At 42.2% G+C, this 19,132-nt stretch overlaps 1 protein-coding gene across 5 annotated transcripts in view; it reads right to left on the reverse strand.

The window, feature by feature from the left end:
* Positions 1 to 19,132, reverse strand: part of LOC144932428 (neurabin-2-like) — a 35,111-nt gene that overhangs the window by 3,461 nt on the left and 12,518 nt on the right. Inside the window, exons 3-21 of one of the 5 annotated variants that reach the window (XM_078856476.1) lie at positions 18,600 to 18,732; positions 16,952 to 17,072; positions 16,527 to 16,631; positions 15,560 to 15,716; positions 14,175 to 14,324; positions 13,107 to 13,160; positions 12,254 to 12,483; positions 11,734 to 11,830; positions 11,404 to 11,638; positions 7,054 to 7,122; positions 5,465 to 5,622; positions 4,355 to 4,565; positions 3,598 to 3,682; positions 3,433 to 3,507; positions 3,189 to 3,330; positions 2,288 to 2,332; positions 1,585 to 1,707; positions 931 to 954; positions 242 to 445 (exon numbers count right to left, since the gene is read on the reverse strand). In XM_078856476.1, the coding sequence (XP_078712602.1) occupies positions 242 to 445; positions 931 to 954; positions 1,585 to 1,707; positions 2,288 to 2,332; positions 3,189 to 3,330; positions 3,433 to 3,507; positions 3,598 to 3,682; positions 4,355 to 4,565; positions 5,465 to 5,622; positions 7,054 to 7,122; positions 11,404 to 11,638; positions 11,734 to 11,830; positions 12,254 to 12,483; positions 13,107 to 13,160; positions 14,175 to 14,324; positions 15,560 to 15,716; positions 16,527 to 16,631; positions 16,952 to 17,072; positions 18,600 to 18,732 (2,418 nt within the window). Of the gene's footprint in view, positions 1 to 241; positions 446 to 930; positions 955 to 1,584; positions 1,708 to 2,287; positions 2,333 to 3,188; positions 3,358 to 3,432; positions 3,508 to 3,597; positions 3,683 to 4,354; positions 4,566 to 5,464; positions 5,623 to 7,053; positions 7,123 to 11,403; positions 11,639 to 11,733; positions 11,831 to 12,253; positions 12,484 to 13,106; positions 13,161 to 14,174; positions 14,325 to 15,559; positions 15,717 to 16,526; positions 16,632 to 16,951; positions 17,073 to 18,599; positions 18,733 to 19,132 lie in introns of those variants that run through there. The other 4 variants (XM_078856495.1, XM_078856487.1, XR_013636909.1 and 1 more) reach the window with 4 other exon arrangements.

The following is a 19,132-nucleotide window of genomic DNA, read 5'->3' on the forward strand; positions in this document are numbered from 1 at the left end:
AACATGACTCCTTGTAAAAAGGTGTCAGTTTTGTTGCCAGATAGAAGGGTAAAGAACCAATTATCATATTTTGTACTGGCAAATGAGGTTCCCATAATTATGTCATTGTTGCAAAAGTGCCCTCGGGGAAGCCAGTTGGTAGACAAATTCAGGGCCGTGTGATGGACGGCACCACCTCATCCCCGCCTCCCCCACCGGCCTCGTGTTACAAGTGGCGGGAAGGCCTCTGCATTCTGCTCGCCTTGAGCTTGGAGCTGTCGACCTGCAGCAGCTGCCGCCCGTCGACTCCGCGCGCCGTGAACTCGGGCACGTGCTGCTCCAGGTCAAGAGCCCGGAGCCAGGCAGCGACGCGCTCCACGGGCCACAGCTCCGGCGATGGAGACTCGGCCCCGGTGGCACTGCCCCCGCCGCCACGCCGGCTGGGGGAGCTCTGCTCATCTAGGATCTGGAGCGAGGAGAGCCGCCATTGAGAGCACAGCGGTCACCGCAGAGGAAGCACAGAGCCATGGAGCATCGGCGTCGAGCATACACTACAGCAAAACCAATGAAGATGTAAAAGATAAGAATTGACACGTTGCGTGCTCGGCGACCACACCAATATACGTGTGAGGCTGCTGATTTGTAAACCCTCATGCCACGTGGTGATGTTCAAAGCTAATCATGTCGCTTTGTAAAATTATTATAATAAAACATTTGATGCAATTTTGCTTTGAAAATCAGTATGCAGTAGGAGGGTTTAAACATCGGGAGCCAACCGCTTCGATTGGTAGGGATTGACAAGTATGATGTGACTAGGCGTGTGTGAAGTTTTCGAAGCCAGATTTTAAAAATAAGCTGTTTAAAGCCACCTCTTCACACGCCTAATGGTGCTGATGGAATGAAGGATCGTCTAAGCAAAACTAATAATGTAAAAAGCTCATTAGGCCTCACCTCATCATCAATCATGTCCAAGCTCTGCACAGTGCAGCAATGTGGGAGACAGGCACAGTGTACCATCAAGCCTGACTATTTCAATGGGAACTCATTGCATGCATTTACAATTTCAGGAAATGTATGTAATGATCAAATGTGTGTGGCAGTGGTGTTCAAGCCCAGGCCTTGTGACTAAGTACCTGCAAAATTTCTGAGGCAATTCATATTCTTGTGTTAGAAATTAATAGAAGTGCTAACATCTGCTCACAAGGAAATCTGGGCTGCTGGTTTTTGTGATGGCTAGGATTGAACACCACTGCTAATCAGTACACAACGTGTTTTTGGATAAAAATACTTTTTATATCGTACCATCCAGTAAAGTAGAAGGTTATTAATTGTTTACAGGAGAATGGCCTATTTGAGATGTTTAGTCAATTCCTTTAGGAGTGTTTTTATGTGGGAGGAAACCAAGTTGCCCAGGAAAAAACCCCATGCATACAAGAACATTTCAAACCGCACAGGCCAGAAGCCTACATGTTGATTAGTTGACTAAATATGGCCTTTCTCCATCCTTGCATCCACATTCATTCATCCCATGGGTAGTGCCCCCTTCTGTGGAGTGGCTGAGTGTGGGGTGGGAGGCAGGGGGCAGTGAGGAGGTTGGGGCCTCACCTCATTGGAGGAGAAGACGAGCGTGTGAGAGCGCCCTGTGGAACGAGGCTCTGCCACCCAGCCTGTGAGCTCGCTAGAACTCGCGCTGCTTGGACTCACCTCATCCCCAAACGACAAGTTGGGCTGCACATGTGCACACACGGTAGACACACATCCAGACGGGCATCAGCGCATACACAGCATCCAACTTAACATTTTGACAACACTACATAGGAGATGCAGCTACCTCCTCCATCAGTGGGGCATTAAGGAATTGCTCAATTATGACTACGGTGAAGTGCAACGTATCACTCGCATCACTGATAATTGCCCCACACAAGCTTTTGCAAGAGGTACAAATGGAACTTTTGTGGCTGCCCTAGGCACTCTTGAATGATTTTCCAAACTCAACATACACAAATTATAAACGTGTCTGTTCCTTTTCAAATTCTACAGGAAAGGTGACTACAATACTTTATTGGCACAGATGTAATAGAATACTGCATAAGGGACAAGTTACTCAGCGATGACGCTGCCTAAAAGATGTACACTTACAGACATATTATGTAAAAAAATAATAACACGGTAAGATCCTCCCGTTCAATTTCTAGATAAAGCAATACGTGGAAATAACAAACTTTACGAATCCATGAAGAAACAAAAAAGTAAAGGATAGGCAAATAAAATAGGATAAATAAAACTTGGCGTAGATGCAATACTGTACCAAATCTAACGAGCGGTTGAAAAACGATGGCCAGGAGAGGGTTATCTGTGTAAAGGGTAAGAGGGGGGATAAATAATAAATGAACAAAAAATATAAATAAAACAGTGTACAATGTATGTTGCTTGAACTTATGTTATGTAAAGATGTAAATTACAGATATTTCCCCCTGCATCTTAAATGGGCACATTCTTCATGAGAGCCTTGTTATATTCCACATGTGTAATAGTAAATAGATCTGAAGTATAAAGTATTGAGTTGTAGTGTTACATAATTGTCAACAATGCCGAATTGTGCGGTCGATTACCTCGTACTCATTTTCAAAGCGATTCATTCCACTTTAATACATTTTTCTAAAATATATCTTCGATGCAATTTTATTATGAAAATCGGCATGACGAAGAAGGGTCTAAAAACTGACAGCGTTACCACTTTAATCAGCAGCACAGGCAAGTGTGGTGTCCGTCTGAGCAAAACTTGTCCATAATCTGTCATACGTGCTGGGTTAATACAATTTGACTGGGATTTATCTTCTTGGTTCTTTCGGTAAAGTCACGTAGAAGGGAAGTAATAAAATAATAAAATAAAACATAATAAAATAATTCTCACGACGTTTCGGCCACAACGCAAGCAGCTGTCCTCAGGTGAAGACCAGGTCTGACGCTGTCTCCCCGACAGACCTGGTCTTCACCTGAGGACGGCTGCTTGCGTTGTGGCCGAAACGTCGTGAGAATTATTGTATTATGTTTTATTTTTATTATTTTATTACTTCCCTTCTACGTGACTTTACCGAAAGAACCAAGAAGATTAATCCCTGCAGTCACGAAAGCTTTAAATCGAAATTTGACTGGGACTTGAGAAAGAAGGCGTTCGCTGTGTGTGGCATGGAGCCACCCGGCTGCACCTTGTTTCGAGCTTTCACGGGACTGGGCTCCACTGAGCTCTCCAGGGTGGTGAAAGCGTGACCCTCCATGACCCTTGCTCCAAGCGTCACCTCTCTCCCATCCACGTCTGACTCTCCGATCACAAACGACGCCTGAGCAGCCCTGCCAACCACAACAACAACATTCTAGCTTTGACACAAGGTGCTGTGTGTCAGTGGTCAGTGTAAGATAATGTTGGCGATATGCTTTTGGAAATCGTCATACTGATCTTGTGCCAACACATTGTTGGATTCATCTTCCACTTTCTTGTCTCTCCTGGTGGAGCGTTGCAGAGCAGCACTGGAAACGACACAGCAGTTTGAGAAGCTTTAGCGAGCAGTTCTTCCCAGCACAGGCAGAGAGATAAATGAAACGTTGAGAAGCACGTACCTCACTTTGTCGCCAGGAGGGCGATTGCCTGATAAAGATGGGGAGGAGCTGCTCAAGTCTGGTGACTGGCTGCTCCCTCGCCTCACTGCAAGAAGGGTGGACTATTTCATAAAGCTTTTCACAGTAAGCACATGGAGGTAGAACACCGATTTCACAAAAAATTAAACTACAATAGAAGTAAAAGTCAAAATGTCAAAGTGATTTCTTGTTCAAATGAGGCAGTGCTCATCTCCTGTTTAGAGCCCTAAGCAGTTGGCAGGAGTGCCACATTCCTTTGACAGGGGTGAGTCTATCCATAGGACAACCACTTTTGACTTCCCTATGAAGTTGTGCTGACTGTATCATCTGCAAAGGGTCCCCAGATGGGTCAATAAAATTCGTATGCACTATAACAAAAATATATAATTATGAAGAGTGTATAAATGTAGAACATTTAGGGAATTTCATATATACTTTTTTATCCGGCCAGTGGATAACATCATCCACTCAGGCCTGGTTTAAGGAACGTTTAAGAAACCGTCATAGTAGTTTGTCTTGTAGTCACATGTTTAGTTTGTTGAGCAATGGCTACAGAGATGGGCAAAACATATTCAAATTACATATGACTGGGATGTTACACAGATATAAATCACAAATTAACTGCCATGTAATTGACCTACAAATTACGAATTACTTTCAAGTGCATAAATTAGATAGCAGTGACACATTACAAAATGAAATGATGTTACATTTATTTTACTGCATGTGATTGAGATACCGCTCATCCCTGGCAATGGCCTGTCCCTAATGCGGTGTCCACGTGGCGGAGTGCGGGGCGAGCACGAGGGCGATGACGACGTGGCCAAGGATGGACTGCGGCTCCTGCCCGGGATTCGTTCGCTCCGCACAGGGCCCGGAGAGGAGGACCCGCCCAGGGACGAAGTGGATTTCAAAGTCACTCGCCGTGAGCTGCATTCCTCCTCCCTGCCCTGCTGGCATCATGAAGCGCAGGGAACAAAGCGGACGAGCGGATTCGTATCAGCTGGGAAGGGAGCAGCATGTATGTTGAACTTCTTTTGCACCCTACATCGCCAACCATGCTAATGCGAGATGCGGGGAAAGGACATCAAACTAAACAATGTATGTATGTATGTTGAACTTCTTTCACACCGTACGTAGCCAACCATGCTAATCGGAAGAGCAGGGGAAGGACAACAAGCTAAACACAAAAAGCAGTTCTAAAGAAATGAGTTGGCATGGTCAAGAGACTCCAGCCTGACACATATTACTCAAATCTATAGCACCAGTTCCACAAATGTTATGTAAAAGTCAACACTTAATTTTCCCAAACATCTATAAGCGAAATGCACAATTGTATCTTATCTTGCACATATACAAACAATTGCTTCAATGGTAATGATGTTAATGATTATTTTGTATGTACATATTCAACACGCAATATGCCAGGGTGTCTCAGATACAAGTAATATAAAAAATACTCACAAGACAATAACAGTCATATTTTACCTTATCATTTGATGACAGCAACAGATATCTGCCCAAGTGGCTCTGTGGCAGAATGCTCAATTCATATTCAGAGGGATGTGAGTTCAAACCCCGGTTGGTAGTCAACTTGGCCCACCATAGTTTCACAGTCGATAAAACAAACACGACTTTTTGGGAATTCCACAATTGTAATTATTTATGTATGGGTACCCTATAGGAATGTAGAATTTCCACTGCTGACTTAAGGCCACCAGCAGAAACTACCAGTGGCCAGTGCTCACTTGAGCGGGCAATACTTTGGCTTTACTGCCGTCATCCTTTAAACGTGTCTTGTTTGTATTAGCTTGCTCTGGCCTGCTCTTGCAAAAGGTGCAGGGCTCACGGTGGACTCGAAGGTGTCCTCCCCATCAGTAGAGCCCAGGCTATCGCGGATGTGGGACCAGGATGGGCGCTGGCGGCGTGCACAGCCACCCAGCTGTGCGCGCGCCTTCTGCGCGCTCGAGTCCAGGCGCTCTGTTTCAGGAATCACTTCTGAGAAATCTGTGGGTAGAGCAGCCACACGGACATGTCACTCTCCTCCAGCACTGGTGCACAATATCTCTCTATCACTCCCTACACTCGCACAAGTGGAATTCTTCGGTGTAATAATGAACACACAGTCATTCCAGCCAGCACTGTACTTCAGTGATGATGGCATTTTTTTAAATACCAGCACAAATACAAAATGTGATGTTTCTAATCTCTTAGTGAATTAAATAATTAATTTCCCCTTATAATTTGTATTCTGTTAATTTCCTAATTACTGCCTTGTCAAATGCCACCTGAGTATGAATCATCAATGAGAGTAGAATTGCAATCATAAAGCATTGTCATTTATTAAAAATTCACCTAAGTTTGTGTTCGCCGAGTGAATCGGGAACTGGCAATCATGAATGTATATTTTATAATTATCATCGGTGTTGTGCCCTCCAGAGTCTTCTCATTAAAACACCGTTCCCTTGGGGGACGGATTTTGCCGCGGTGCAGAGAAGCACTAGAGCCGTCAGTCTCGCTGTCAAATAAGGACCCTCCCCTAACTTTATCTCCCATACAATGCAGGAAACTGTAGCAGGATCGTTTATTTACATTTAATGTTGGCAAATTGTGGCTGTTATTACGATAAACAGAGGTTGCTTTTATATTAGTCCATTTCACATTGTTTTACTTTTGAATTTTTTTAAATGCTCTGCACAGCACCTCGTTTGAAATATTTATACACCCTCATATTATTTTACACTGTTTTCTTATGCACTACGTTTGTAAACAAAATTGTATTCTTCTCCCTTGAAAGCGTATCTTCTTAATGCGCTTTTACCCATGTATAAATGACAAGAGCTGACTAAATGAGCTGAGTACTGTCACCTATCTTGCGATTAGCACTCTAAGAGTATAATGTTTCACTCAAAGAGCACAATTTAGCTGTACTTTTTAAAATTAAATTTTAATACTGCATCACCGTGGAAGGAAGTTTAAATGGAAATAGTTTCAAATCCAAATACTCGCAAAATCTGATTAGATCGTCTATTTGCAATCACTTAAAACCTAACACAAGTGCGTGCAATAACCTGGCTCATAGCTTACTTGTGCAGGCAAGAGCTTTTAAGCTAGGAAGCAGTTTGTGATGCTAAATATTCATGCAGCCATAAAGCTGTCTACAAGTGTGTGGCCTGCCAGCAAGGGTTATTTATTCACTTCAATGAGATGCTCAGCTTGAATGATGCATCGTAACAAAGCACAAAATCAGTTACTGTATATCATTTCAATTATTTTCACGATACAACCAGCAGGAATACTAATACGCAGCTATAATGTAATGCTTTACACTCCAAATTGCTTTGACAATCGGGAAATTATTATTGAGATATTCCCATGACAAAACAATCATTGTTTAATGTAATTTAATCATAAATGAATCACAAAAGCTCCGCTTACCAAACACATCTTCCAGATCATCGCTCACACTTTTGCGCTTGTCCTCCAAGGAACTCTCCGCAGGAGTGCCTGTAAAAAACAATAGGAACGTCAGTTTTCAACCTATTTATACACAGCTGTTGGAGAATAAGTTACTGCTTAATGCCACAGAATGAAATCCCATTACCAATATGGAATAGTATTACTCTGTAAATTATATGAATATAAATGGAAACAAACAACAAAAGCACACAATTATGAAAAGCAAATAATATTTCAATGCATAGACGCTGGATTCAATTAAACCACCTAATGCTCAGCACAGTAACAATGACAACAACATGCAGTATATCTTTCATGAGGTACATGGCTCTTAGTCATTTTTGGAGCTAAGTGCCTTTTAATTCATCAAAGATGGAAAGAAAAACCATTAGCTTTCCTCTTGGGAGCACAGGATTGATTACTTCCCTTCCGGACTGATCTCTGATCCAAAGTAACCGTTCTTTGGGCAGAGTCCCCATTATGACAGAGCCCTGCCTGAAACTGAAATGCTCAAAGCACAAGCCTCACAGTTATACCGAAACAAAACACCCAGATGCCACAAGCGACATGGCGATGACAAGACGTGGAGGACAACACCGAGAGCCTCAAAACGAGCGAACAGGATGTGCGATGAGAGCCACGGGGACCCCTCACTAGCTCTCCCCACAGGACCGCGTGGCCACAGCATGCTCACCAACCTTACCGCTAACAGCCTTCTCTTTCGAACAAGGGTTCGTGGACTTCGGCTTAGCAGTGGAGGCCCTCTTGCCACGCACTTTCGAGCGGAAGAACGACAACATCGCCATGCCGAGAGCACCTGGCAGCGTGTGTGCCGACGAGTGGCGGCCACGGACGGCCGGCCCACTGTCCGGCCACAATGGCTCTGCCTCACGATTGGCTTCCTTCATCACGGGGCCTTAACCCCTTGCAAGTCAGAAGCAGTGCTCAGCGCTACAGCCTAACCATGCTGGAATTAAATGCAAGGCACTCGAGAATATAGAATGATTGTAGGGTTAATTACGGGGTTTTTTTCATTCAATTGTTTATTTAGATATCTGTGTTGTATCGGGTTTTTAACTTAGTATCCTTAATGCACATAGCAGTCAAATGTAGTGTAACAGCCATATTATAAGATGTCACACATTTTCAATCTATATATTTGCATTGCAGGGAAAGGAAATCGAGTGTAATTTTTTACTTAGTAAAAAAAACCCGCTACATTTCATAAATAAAAAAATATATCGGATAATGCCTTCATATGAACAATAATTTAGACATTGGAATAGTTAATCTCCATGAAGCGGAGCATGATAAGATGCAAGAGGAGAGGCTGTGGATTTATTGCTCCCCACGGCCGGCATTGAAGCAGCTTCCGCCAGGACCAGGACAAGGGCGTTGCCTCCCTGGTCGTGCACGTGAGTGTAGCATTAGGCCCTCACAATGAGAGTGTAGCAATAGGCCCTGACAATGGGATTATATAAATTAAGCCCTCACAATGACTTTCTACATCTATAGGTAGAGTTAATTTGTTTCTACTGAAATTATTTGACCATAAAAGGCACACTACATGACAAACGAATTATTTTTTTAAGGTTTACTGCACCGATTTGACAGCATGTTAAGTCCATAAGTTGTTTTAAATATAAACTTTCAAAGCGTTGTTAATAGTTAATACGTAAATTCAGGAAAATACACACACTGAACTGTTGAATGAAGTTCAAAGGATAGTTGAATGTGTCATTTAATCTTATGGTGTAATTGTATGATGCTTTGAAGAAAAGATCATTATAATAAATATAACATTGCATTAGCGTATGGTAATTCACTTGTGCAGTGCAAATGTCAGCCCCTTCACAAACAACACACTACATCACTCTGTGTGACCTTCTGTCCGATGGCTTTACGGCTTGCGTTAACAAACCCAGCAACACTGTCAATCTCTCGGTATAAATCAATTAATCAGATTATATTTCTTCAAAGGCGCCTTTCTTAAAACCGAGGCCCCCATACCTAAAATCATCCGTTATTTTTTTTAACCATGCAATTTAAATAGTAATTAGGTTGATCTGCAACCATACCTTTTGTAACATTAATTTACTTTTCATATGTGAAATCCAGCACAGGGTGGGAGCCATTTAGGCAACGAATGGCCCCCAAATGTTTGTAGTCACATACTGGGGATGTTGAGCAAATGCACTATTTACCAACGTTTTACTGTAACGTAACACATTTATTTAAAGGTCACCGTAGTGCTCTCAAATTATTTAAACACGGGTGAGCAGTGATAACCAGCACACTACATGTTCCATGTAAAATGGAAACTATGAAAATTGATGCATTTAGTCACTGTCTGTTCCACCACACATTGATGTCAGTCTAAAGCTTGTCAGTCTTCCTTTAGCCTTTTTTTAACAATAAACAGATTACACACAATTTTGTAAAATATTATAAATTGAATGACACCTCATCGTACTAAATTGAGATTAAAAGGTTATGTTAAAAAAAAAAGAATCTTTCCATACAGTTATGAACAGCAATGATTTCCAGGCTATATAAATCTAATTAATATAAATTTGCATGCCCCTTTAATTTAGGGGAAAACATTTAATGCATCTGCATTTGAATGAAGCCTACAAGCAAGGATAATTATTTATATTGAATGTATAATTTAATTTCAGCAATGCTTGTTTCCGTGTTAAATTTTATGGAATGAAAATAATCCTATCGGGGAAAACCCATTCAGAGGGAATGAAGGAAAACATTTTGGACAACTTTTCTCATCCAAAAGTCATTGTAAGGTGAAACAAAATGATGAGTCTGTATATTAGTAGTTAGTGCAACATTTGTGCTTGTCCTGAAAGTTTCTGAACTGAAAGTTTCTCCGACAACTTCTAGTTGACAATTTTGTGAAATAGTTAAATGCTTACAATTTCACAGGACAGCTATTTGCAGTATGCTTCACAAAAAAACTTTTATTATTCGTTTAACGCTCACTGAAATTCAGGATTTGCGCACGAGGCAATCCACTGAGTAACATGGGTTGTTGGCACATGACTGAAAACAGATAATAATTGTAAAGTGATCATCCTTTTTCAGAACATGCATGTACCCAAATAGTATTATTATTGTTATTACATTGGCTTTAATAAAAACATATTTTCTTAATATGTTATTTCCAAAAAAATTATGTACTTTGATATTATGACCAAAATATTAATGTATTTTTTTACATGTGGGGCGCATGTACACAATTGATGTGGTGTATAAGGGAAAGTAAGCTACCAAAATGACCCACAGTAAAAATACCACTTTTATTGTCATTTCTTCATTCATACAGACCCACTTTTATGGAAACCACAGGAGGAGCTACATCTGAGGCTATCAAATGACATCAACACTGAAATAGCTTCTTTCAGCTGCAGCAATTAAAACTGTGCATATCACAAATAATCACCACATAATGTAAATTTACACGAAAATATATTTAAATACTGAACGTATGTTTTCTTCATCAATATACAGCATTGTCTAAACAATACAGAATGACTCTTTTTTAAACAACCTTGCAATGTGCGAACAAATGTAGTATAGTGACTGCACAGTGTTCGCATGCCAATGTAACACTCAAGTAAATTACATCATAACACTGAAAATGCCAGACAATTCGGGCTGCTGCATAAGGTAGGAATGTTAGCGAGTTCCACAGAAGTGCAGGCTTGTGCCATGATTCTGGCACAAGTAAAATTTAAAACCGAAATGCTTACCATTAAATTACGTCTACACTATAAGCATCCAACTAGGGCCACTGTGATCTACAAAACATGAAAAATATCCCATCAATCGTACAGCCTCCTGTGTGGTAAGACACATGGTAGGGGTTTTCTACAAATATTTGAGATCATTTAGAAGCTAGGATAAAACTAAAAACGGAATGTTCATTAAAAAAATCCGCTTTGTTTGAGAAGTTCACTTTGTTCAGCAGGCACATTAATCTCTCTCACAAGTTACAATGTTTGTGAAGCTTTGAGACAGATTCTCTATTTGTGTCAGGAGACTGACAGCAATAGGCGTAACGCTCACCTTGTGATAGTTCCAGCAGGACGGAAAAGATATGATCAAAAAAACGACACCTGTCAAAGTAGACTACGTTTACTTGTTCATTCAAAGTTAAAACAGAATGCAAGCGCTTCAGTTCTGTTGTGAGTATTAGGAGCTGCTTGCTTTGTGCTGTGGTGGTCAGATGCTAGTGCTTCCTACAGACCGTCTGTAACTGTTACTCCTCAGAACGTTACTGACTTGGGACTGTCTGAATCTAAGACGCTTGCCTACCTTCAGAGGCATCATCACCACTGGCCATGATGCCCCCTTGTGCTGTCAAGGGTGTGGCAACCCCAGGTCCTGCTGCTGAGCTTTCTCCGGAGGAGGGCCCGGACCACGCTGCCACGGAATGCTCACGACACAGCTCCATGGCCTCCGTGCTCCCTGATGACCCGTCGAGCCCCAGCAGCAACAGCCCGGAGTCGCTGGAGCCGCGCCTCATGAGCTCCCGCTCCAGCTCTAGTATCTGCGGTCGTTGTCAAACATGTCCCAGTCAGCAGTCAAGCCGCGAGTTGTGCCTTTGTTTTTAACTGTGATTGGGGGAGAAGTTAAAGTGCCTACTCTGTTCTGAAGTGTCTCCACTTTCTTCACGTAGCCTTGTTCCACCTCGGTGAGCTTTTTCGCCTGAGCCTCTTCACGCTTGAGCAGGTCCGACTCTCTAGGATGGACACCACAAACATGCTTCAGATTGCATTGCAGACAATGACACGCACGAGCTGACCAGGAGATGGCAGTATAGCAATGAATATGCGCTGATATTTGAATATTATCCCCTGGTATGTGGGGTTTCTAACACGTGCAAAACACTCCATAATGCAATTGACCAAACATCACAATCCAGGACTATCCTAAAAAAAGTCTTGAAACTCAGTGAGGATTTCCATAAATAAATGGGAGTATTATTATTACAACTACAGTATGAATATTCTATGGTTATTTCGGTAAAGTCACGTAGATAGAAAAAAATACAATAAAATAATAAAATGAAAATAAAGTACGTAAAAAAGAATAAGTGAATAAGAGTGTAACCATATTTTCCATAAATAAGATTCCAAAAACAGCTTGACTCGAGTAAACTCACTTTTGCTGATAATCCTTTATCAGCTTCTTGGCTTTGTTATATTTCTTCTCCAGGGCCTGGTGTTGGGCTTGGCTCTCTTTGAGGTGATCGTTGACACTCTGACACAGCGTCTGCGCCTCCAGCCAGTATCCCTCCAGCTTGCTCATGCGCTCAGCATTCTCCTCCATGCTCTGCTGCAGCTGGAGCCGTTCCTGCCCCCAGCGCTGCCTCCCCTGCTCACTGAAGACCAACTGGCACGGGAGGTATGAGCGTTTTGTGGCGAGATGCATGGGCCTACTCTGGTCAACCGGCAACCCTGTCCCACTGGTCAAGCTGCAGAAAACGCTCGGGTACGAACGCAGAGGCTGTTCTAAGGATGCGGGCCTGCCAACATATTCAGTTGGCAAAATCGGACTCTGCGTTAACTTTAGCATCATTGAAATACTAAGTCTTGTTTATGTGACCTCAGAATGTATTCTGTGGAGTCATATTCTGGGGCCACCTTTCAAGTTCATGTTTATTTTATATGATTTAAGCAGGTAAGAACTCAACAGACCATGATGAGTCTCATTTTTAAGAGTGACCAACAGTAATCAAATTATAATTCTAGATCTGCATACACAAGTAAATCACGTGCAGTATATTCCACTCACACACAGCTTATAGTAAAACATGACGCAATAGCATAAAACTAGCATGGTATTTTATATCGCTTTTGGATCAATTGCAATAATAAATGTTAACATGTTCTACAAACCACAAAAAATACAATAGACCATTGTAATGTACAAACAAAACAAGCAATAAAAGCAGAAATCAACACTTATCCTCAACGATTGACCAATTCTCATGCAATTTAAAGAAGATCACCCACCTCCTTCTTCAATTTTAAGATCTCGGCCTCAGTCACAGCATGCTTTATTCTCAGCTGAGAGAGAAGAAAACAGAAATTAAATAAAAAAGCACCATGAGCGCACAATAATATAAATCCAAAAATAAGTAGAAATGTGAACTAGATTTTAAAAGGTTGTCTTTTTTTGTGTTAATCAAACGATTTATGCAGCACAATATTAACTGCTGAGAACACAACCTCTCACCGGGTCTCCATTCACTCGACGTGTGTAAAGCAGTAATCTGTAGCTTTACAGACGATGCTCATCAATTTCGGCGCCACGCGATAGCAAACCAAATACAAATCAGCATCGTTTTTCAGCTGCAGTCTCTCTTTAAACCTCGGAGCAGTTGTCAAAGGAATCACAGTATATCTGTGATTCCTTTGAATCATGTACACTGTGTGTAGCATCACAGTGTACAATAGCAGTTAAAGTAAAATGCAATGCAGTGCCCTGAGGGTTCATTATTAGTGCATTACTTTACAGTGACACAACAGCACAATACTGCCAGTGGGTGAAAATCAGTTCAGGTTTCAGGCAGCTGGCGTATTTGAATAATTCATGACTGTGTGACTTGCAGATATCAGTCTACAAGCTGAACATGATATCTGCAGACAAGTACCTTGCAAACATGAATTTAAATTATTTTATCACTCTAAGATCTCTTCCTGAGCCCCTATCTCTCGCACACTTTATTAGTTTTGCTCCTGCACACCCGTGAACACTGCTCTACTCAAAATCTCATTGTCATACTTTAAAAATGTTCACTGTATTATGCTTTATAAGCAGCTTCCATCAACATTATATATACTCTCTAATCTTTAGACATGTTTTATTCAAACCAAACATATGCGAAATTAATATTACACGGTTGGAAAAATGTACGTGAATTAATTTAAGAGATTGTAAAATGTCAGCAGCACCGTATTTCAAATGCGTCGTTTGCCTGTAAACATTATTGCATGCCGAATGCACTCACTTGGCACTGGAAGAGCGAGGTGCCTGTAAGGACAACTGGGACCGCGGGGTTATCTGACATTGGCACTCACCTCCTGGAATCTATGTGCAAGCTGTCTGTCCTCCGTGTTCGTGGTGGAGAACATGTCCCCGTCCTCTCCCTCGGCTAGCTCGAATACCTCCATGGGCAGCCGTCCCAAGTGCGACCCGTCGTCTTCCTCGTCCGTTGCATACTCGCCCGTCTGCACTCACACACCGTTCATTCCATGGGGCTGTGGGTGCCACAGTCCCTTCTCACTGGTGGCCACCTTCCAACGCGGCACCTCTCTCACAGCAGACACGCAGTGCTCATAACGATGCCGTATCATAACATGCGAGTTTTGCGTCATTGAAAGGTGATTGTGCCATTGTGTTGCAAAGTAGGACGAGAACACACAGGGGTTAATGGGAAAGGAAAGCTGGTTCAATGTGCACAAAGAACAATAAAGCATGCAGAGTGAAAACGACTTACGAGGAGGAAAAGGAGCAGAGCACAGTTAAAATACATTCTCAAGCAAATACCTGAAAGGTGCATGACAGTGGTAACACTGCACACCGACACCACAAACAGGATTATCATTCTAGCGATGACTCAAATGCTTCCTACATTCATTACTGTGCATTGAGCCCATACGTGCAGTATGCACCAGGCTTAAAGCTCACAATGAAGAGTTAAATTAATCTGATAATAATTTAAAATATTTCAAGGCGTTATTTTAGAAATCGACCGTACCTATGATGTATGCTATGTTGCATCTACAACACTGAGCTTGCATTACACAAACCTGCTTGCTGGCTTCGCCGTTAGTCTATCTGCCATCACGCTTGGCATCAGGTGAGCCATCGTCTAATGTCTTTCTCTACGGGCAATTGGGTAAGAGGCGGTTGAGCCACACGTCAGTCTATGCACTGGAAAAAAACAATGGCTGGGGATTTTGGGGTGAAGGAATAAGTCTGGCATGCAGGGGTGACCACTGACAAGCTGCACCAAGGGAAACATTACACAACACGTTGAAATGTAAAACCACAGCAAAACACGTGTAATACTTTGACTGTGACAAAACATGCACGTACATAGGCATCATTTCATGTGCAGTGATATAAACAGGGTCTGATTCATGTGTTGGGGAAAAAAGAAAGTCGTACATTTTTATCTGAACAAAAAGACTGAATTGGCAGGAAATGGCGATAAATTGTGCATTATTAAGCCAAATGTTGCTAGAATTTGTTATGGCAAACATGAATTAGCTCCAAGACACCTTGCAAATTGCATAGTTATTTAATTTAGCGATAACATCACTGTCAAATAAATAATTAAATAAGCGCGGAAAATCTCATTCTGAAAACAAAAGCATTGGCATGAATCGCTTTTTGTTTGTTAAACATAGGAACGAAAAAAAATTCGCTCACATGCCAAAATAGGCCGATGTGCCATTACCTCCTCCTCATCATCATCGTCGTCATCGTCGTCATCGTGGTAGCGGGCGTACTGCTGCTCCAGGAGCTCCCTCTGCCGCCGCTCCTGCTCCAGCGTCTGGCTGATGAGCCGCGCCACCTCGCTCTCTTGGCCCGGCCGCTCACGCCCAATTCGGAACCTGCGCGATCCCGCGGGGTGGAGTGTTGTCCACGCACGGGGCCATCGCCTCCGGTGAGCCCGCTGTTTTGTTCAGCAGTGAAATAAGCTATAAGCAGTGGTTGGGGCTCTGATCATCGTTGCCGTTTGTGTAAGATACACACACAGTACCTTACAGATAACCAATGGAAGAGGGATTAAAACAGATTATGATTTTGCAATGCACTATAAGGGCACGATTATCAACAGAAGTGAGTGTACAGACAAATCAGATTATCATATGTATTCTAGTTATGAGTCCATTAAAATATGTATCAATACATTGTAATATCAGCTTCAATCATGTTGGTTTCCAACAATACATCATTATTTGTGTGTAAATATCTACTGTATCCCTTGCTTAGAACAACTCCCGTGTATAAAGTTGCACTTTACATGCTACCTTTTCTGACATGTTTCAATCCTGTGACTCATCTGGCTTTTTAAATAGCATGCTTTTTTTTACTAAGTCTTACAAATCCTGCAAGTCTGGAACATTCCATAGCATAGTGCTGAAGTTTTTTTATATGGATGTGGTGCATTTTAATTGATTGACAAGTATACAACAGGCTTGCTCTTGCCAAATAAAAGTCATTTCCACTTGTTTGAGAATTGTTCCTATTTTGTACAACAAAAAGAATAGTGTTTTTTATTGAGACACAAATACACATATAAACCCCACTGCGCAAAAGCAATAACGTGCAATGCCTGCCAACATCCTTTGAAAGGTGATTAAACCGTTAGCCTTGTTTCACGGGGTGAAGGAGCGGGATTACAGCTCGTAGCCACCCACCTCACAACGCCTTGAGTGTTTTTGAGCACAGTGGCAGCAAACGTTTGGGTAACACCGACCAAGCTGATCCCATCTACCTCCACGATCTGGTCGTTCACCTGAATCCTGCTCAATGGACCACATTGGAAGAATTGCAGCATAGTAACCCAGCGCACAATTGTTTGTAAAAAAATAACATTGACCCTTTTCAAGAAACGTTTCATTTACACAAGCATTCACTTCCCACTTCTAATTCTTACGGAATATAAATATAGCACACAAAAAGCTGATTTCATGTATTAAGTTACATAAACGAAAACAATACCTTCATTAATATTTTTTTATTTCAAACATAACTCATATATTGTATTTTAGGAGTCAGATCAACCTTAAGAAAACGCCAAAGACAATGGCACAGGAAAGCAAACAGTGTGATGGGGCCGCACCTGCCATCCCTGTGTGCGGCTCCACCCTCGGTGATGGTCTTGATGAATATGCCCAGCTTTTCGAGGCCCGCATCGGCCCCCACGCCCATGCCGATGATGCTCAGCCCCAGCCCCTCGTCACCTAGCAGCAGCCGCAGAACACACAGCAAGTGGCACCATTACTTTGAAGGTAAATGGGCAGCCTTACAATTATTACTCCTGACACTGCTGGTGGAAGGGCTTCCACTAGAGGGACATCTAGAGAACCCCTTTAAAAGGTATTTGGCCTACTCTTCCAAGCTGGTTAGACATCTTGGAAGAGGTGGGAGTACTTTACGACACTTTAACTCCCAGCACGTAACCTGCTGATCAACTAACTGTGGTGTACTCGTTTGTGTAGATGACTGGACAGAGAAGGGGATATTTTAGAAACATCCCATTGTTTCAACTGCCACACTAGGGAGATAGAACCATTGACCTCTGGTAAAACAAGTTCAGTGAGCTAACCATTACACCATAGCAGCATGTCTTCCTGATGTCCTAAAAACCTCAGGAAAACATCGTGAATGCCTTTCACAAGAAAAAAAGTATTTTTTTTCCGAATCCATTTACTGTAATCACTTGGATTTTTAAAAAATGCAAACGCAATGTTTTTAAATCACATTCTTTTCTAAGTGTGTGAATGGAATATAATCATTTTCTTCATGGCAAATCTCAGTCACAGCTTAACTTCAATCCTGTTTTCAGCTGAGATCTGCACCTAACGTTTGGTTTAGTTATTAATGTAACAGGTGAGGACACAAAACTAAAAATTACTTCCCATAATATATGGTATTAGCGCCATTGATTTTTAAATGAGTTACTTTTTAGAAATGTCACACCATGAATTGCATGGCTTGTTATCACATGCATGTTCTTCGTGGTATATCATTACTAAAGACACAGTTCTTTTAATGAAACTCTTGCCAAGACTGTATTACGTGCAATATATTCACCTGGAGCAAAGCACTGCAGAAAAGCAGCAGTGGCTAATGTTAAGTTCACTGTGATCGAACAAACGGTTGTTAAAGTGAGTCCCGGCTATTGTGGTGCAGTAGCCCGGACAGTGTGATGGCTGCTGCTGTCTGCAGCGCATGCACGGCGTGATGCTGCCCAACCCTGGGGGTTCTGCACATACACGGTCACATGGCACTTTTAACGCCAACCTGCACGGACAAACAATTCAGATACGCTATGTGCCTGAACATACAACTAATCACCTCTTGTTCAGGCTAATAATATGAATAGTGTTCTTTTAAAATAGACACTTGCACTTTAGGTCACTATAAAACCCAGTATATGCAGTTTGTGACAGACTATTAGGCTCAGTGGTCGAGTGAGGGGCTCGCAATCGTAAAATTGCAAGTTCCAATCTTGATTGGGTGTTGATTCACCCGATCTTCCCTACTGGGTCAATAAAATCAGTACCACTTTGTGGGAAAGTCAACAGTCAATGTTCTACAGATAGACTCACTCCCACCATAAGAATATGTAATTTCCACAACTGGCTCAGGGCTGTAAATGGGAGACGAGCACCATCTCAATGTTCATTTGAGCAACAGGAGATCACTTGAACACAGTGTGTAGATTTCTAGAGGGTTAAGCCTTCCGGCCGGGCCCTCGTGCGCACCTTTCTCCATTTCCACATCCAGCAGCTCCATACGCTCCACACGCTTCTCCAGCTCGTACTCGGCCGATGCCGCCACTGGGTCCACATCCTCGTTGCGGCGGTCATACTCCTCATTCGAGAAGGTGCTGAACACCTGGCGAATGTAGGAAACAAACAGAAACGTAATTGAGGTACTCTCTCGTTATTAGAGCAATGCAGCGCACGTACTTTTGTACCGTGTTCACGCATTAACATCAAACACTCCACGTATATGAACGAGTGTACATGAGGTGGCCTTGTTGCTAAGGAGTCACAGCACAAAACCAGCATTTGCGTAATGCCGAGTTCAAATCCAGCTTACAGTCACCCATACCTTCCAACCCATACGGTTTACCCAAAATTATTGTACAAGGAAATTGAGTTTTCAGGTCCATACGGCATACAGCCGTTTCAATACGGGCAAAAAAATGTGTCCATTTGTATTTGTTTCTCCCTTGTGATGGGACTTTGTAGGATGAACTTTGAGATTTATAAGGGCACGGGATGACCAATGA

Source organism: Lampetra fluviatilis, chromosome 1 (assembly GCF_964198595.1).
Source record: "Lampetra fluviatilis chromosome 1, kcLamFluv1.1, whole genome shotgun sequence".
NCBI lineage: Eukaryota > Metazoa > Chordata > Hyperoartia > Petromyzontiformes > Petromyzontidae > Lampetra > Lampetra fluviatilis.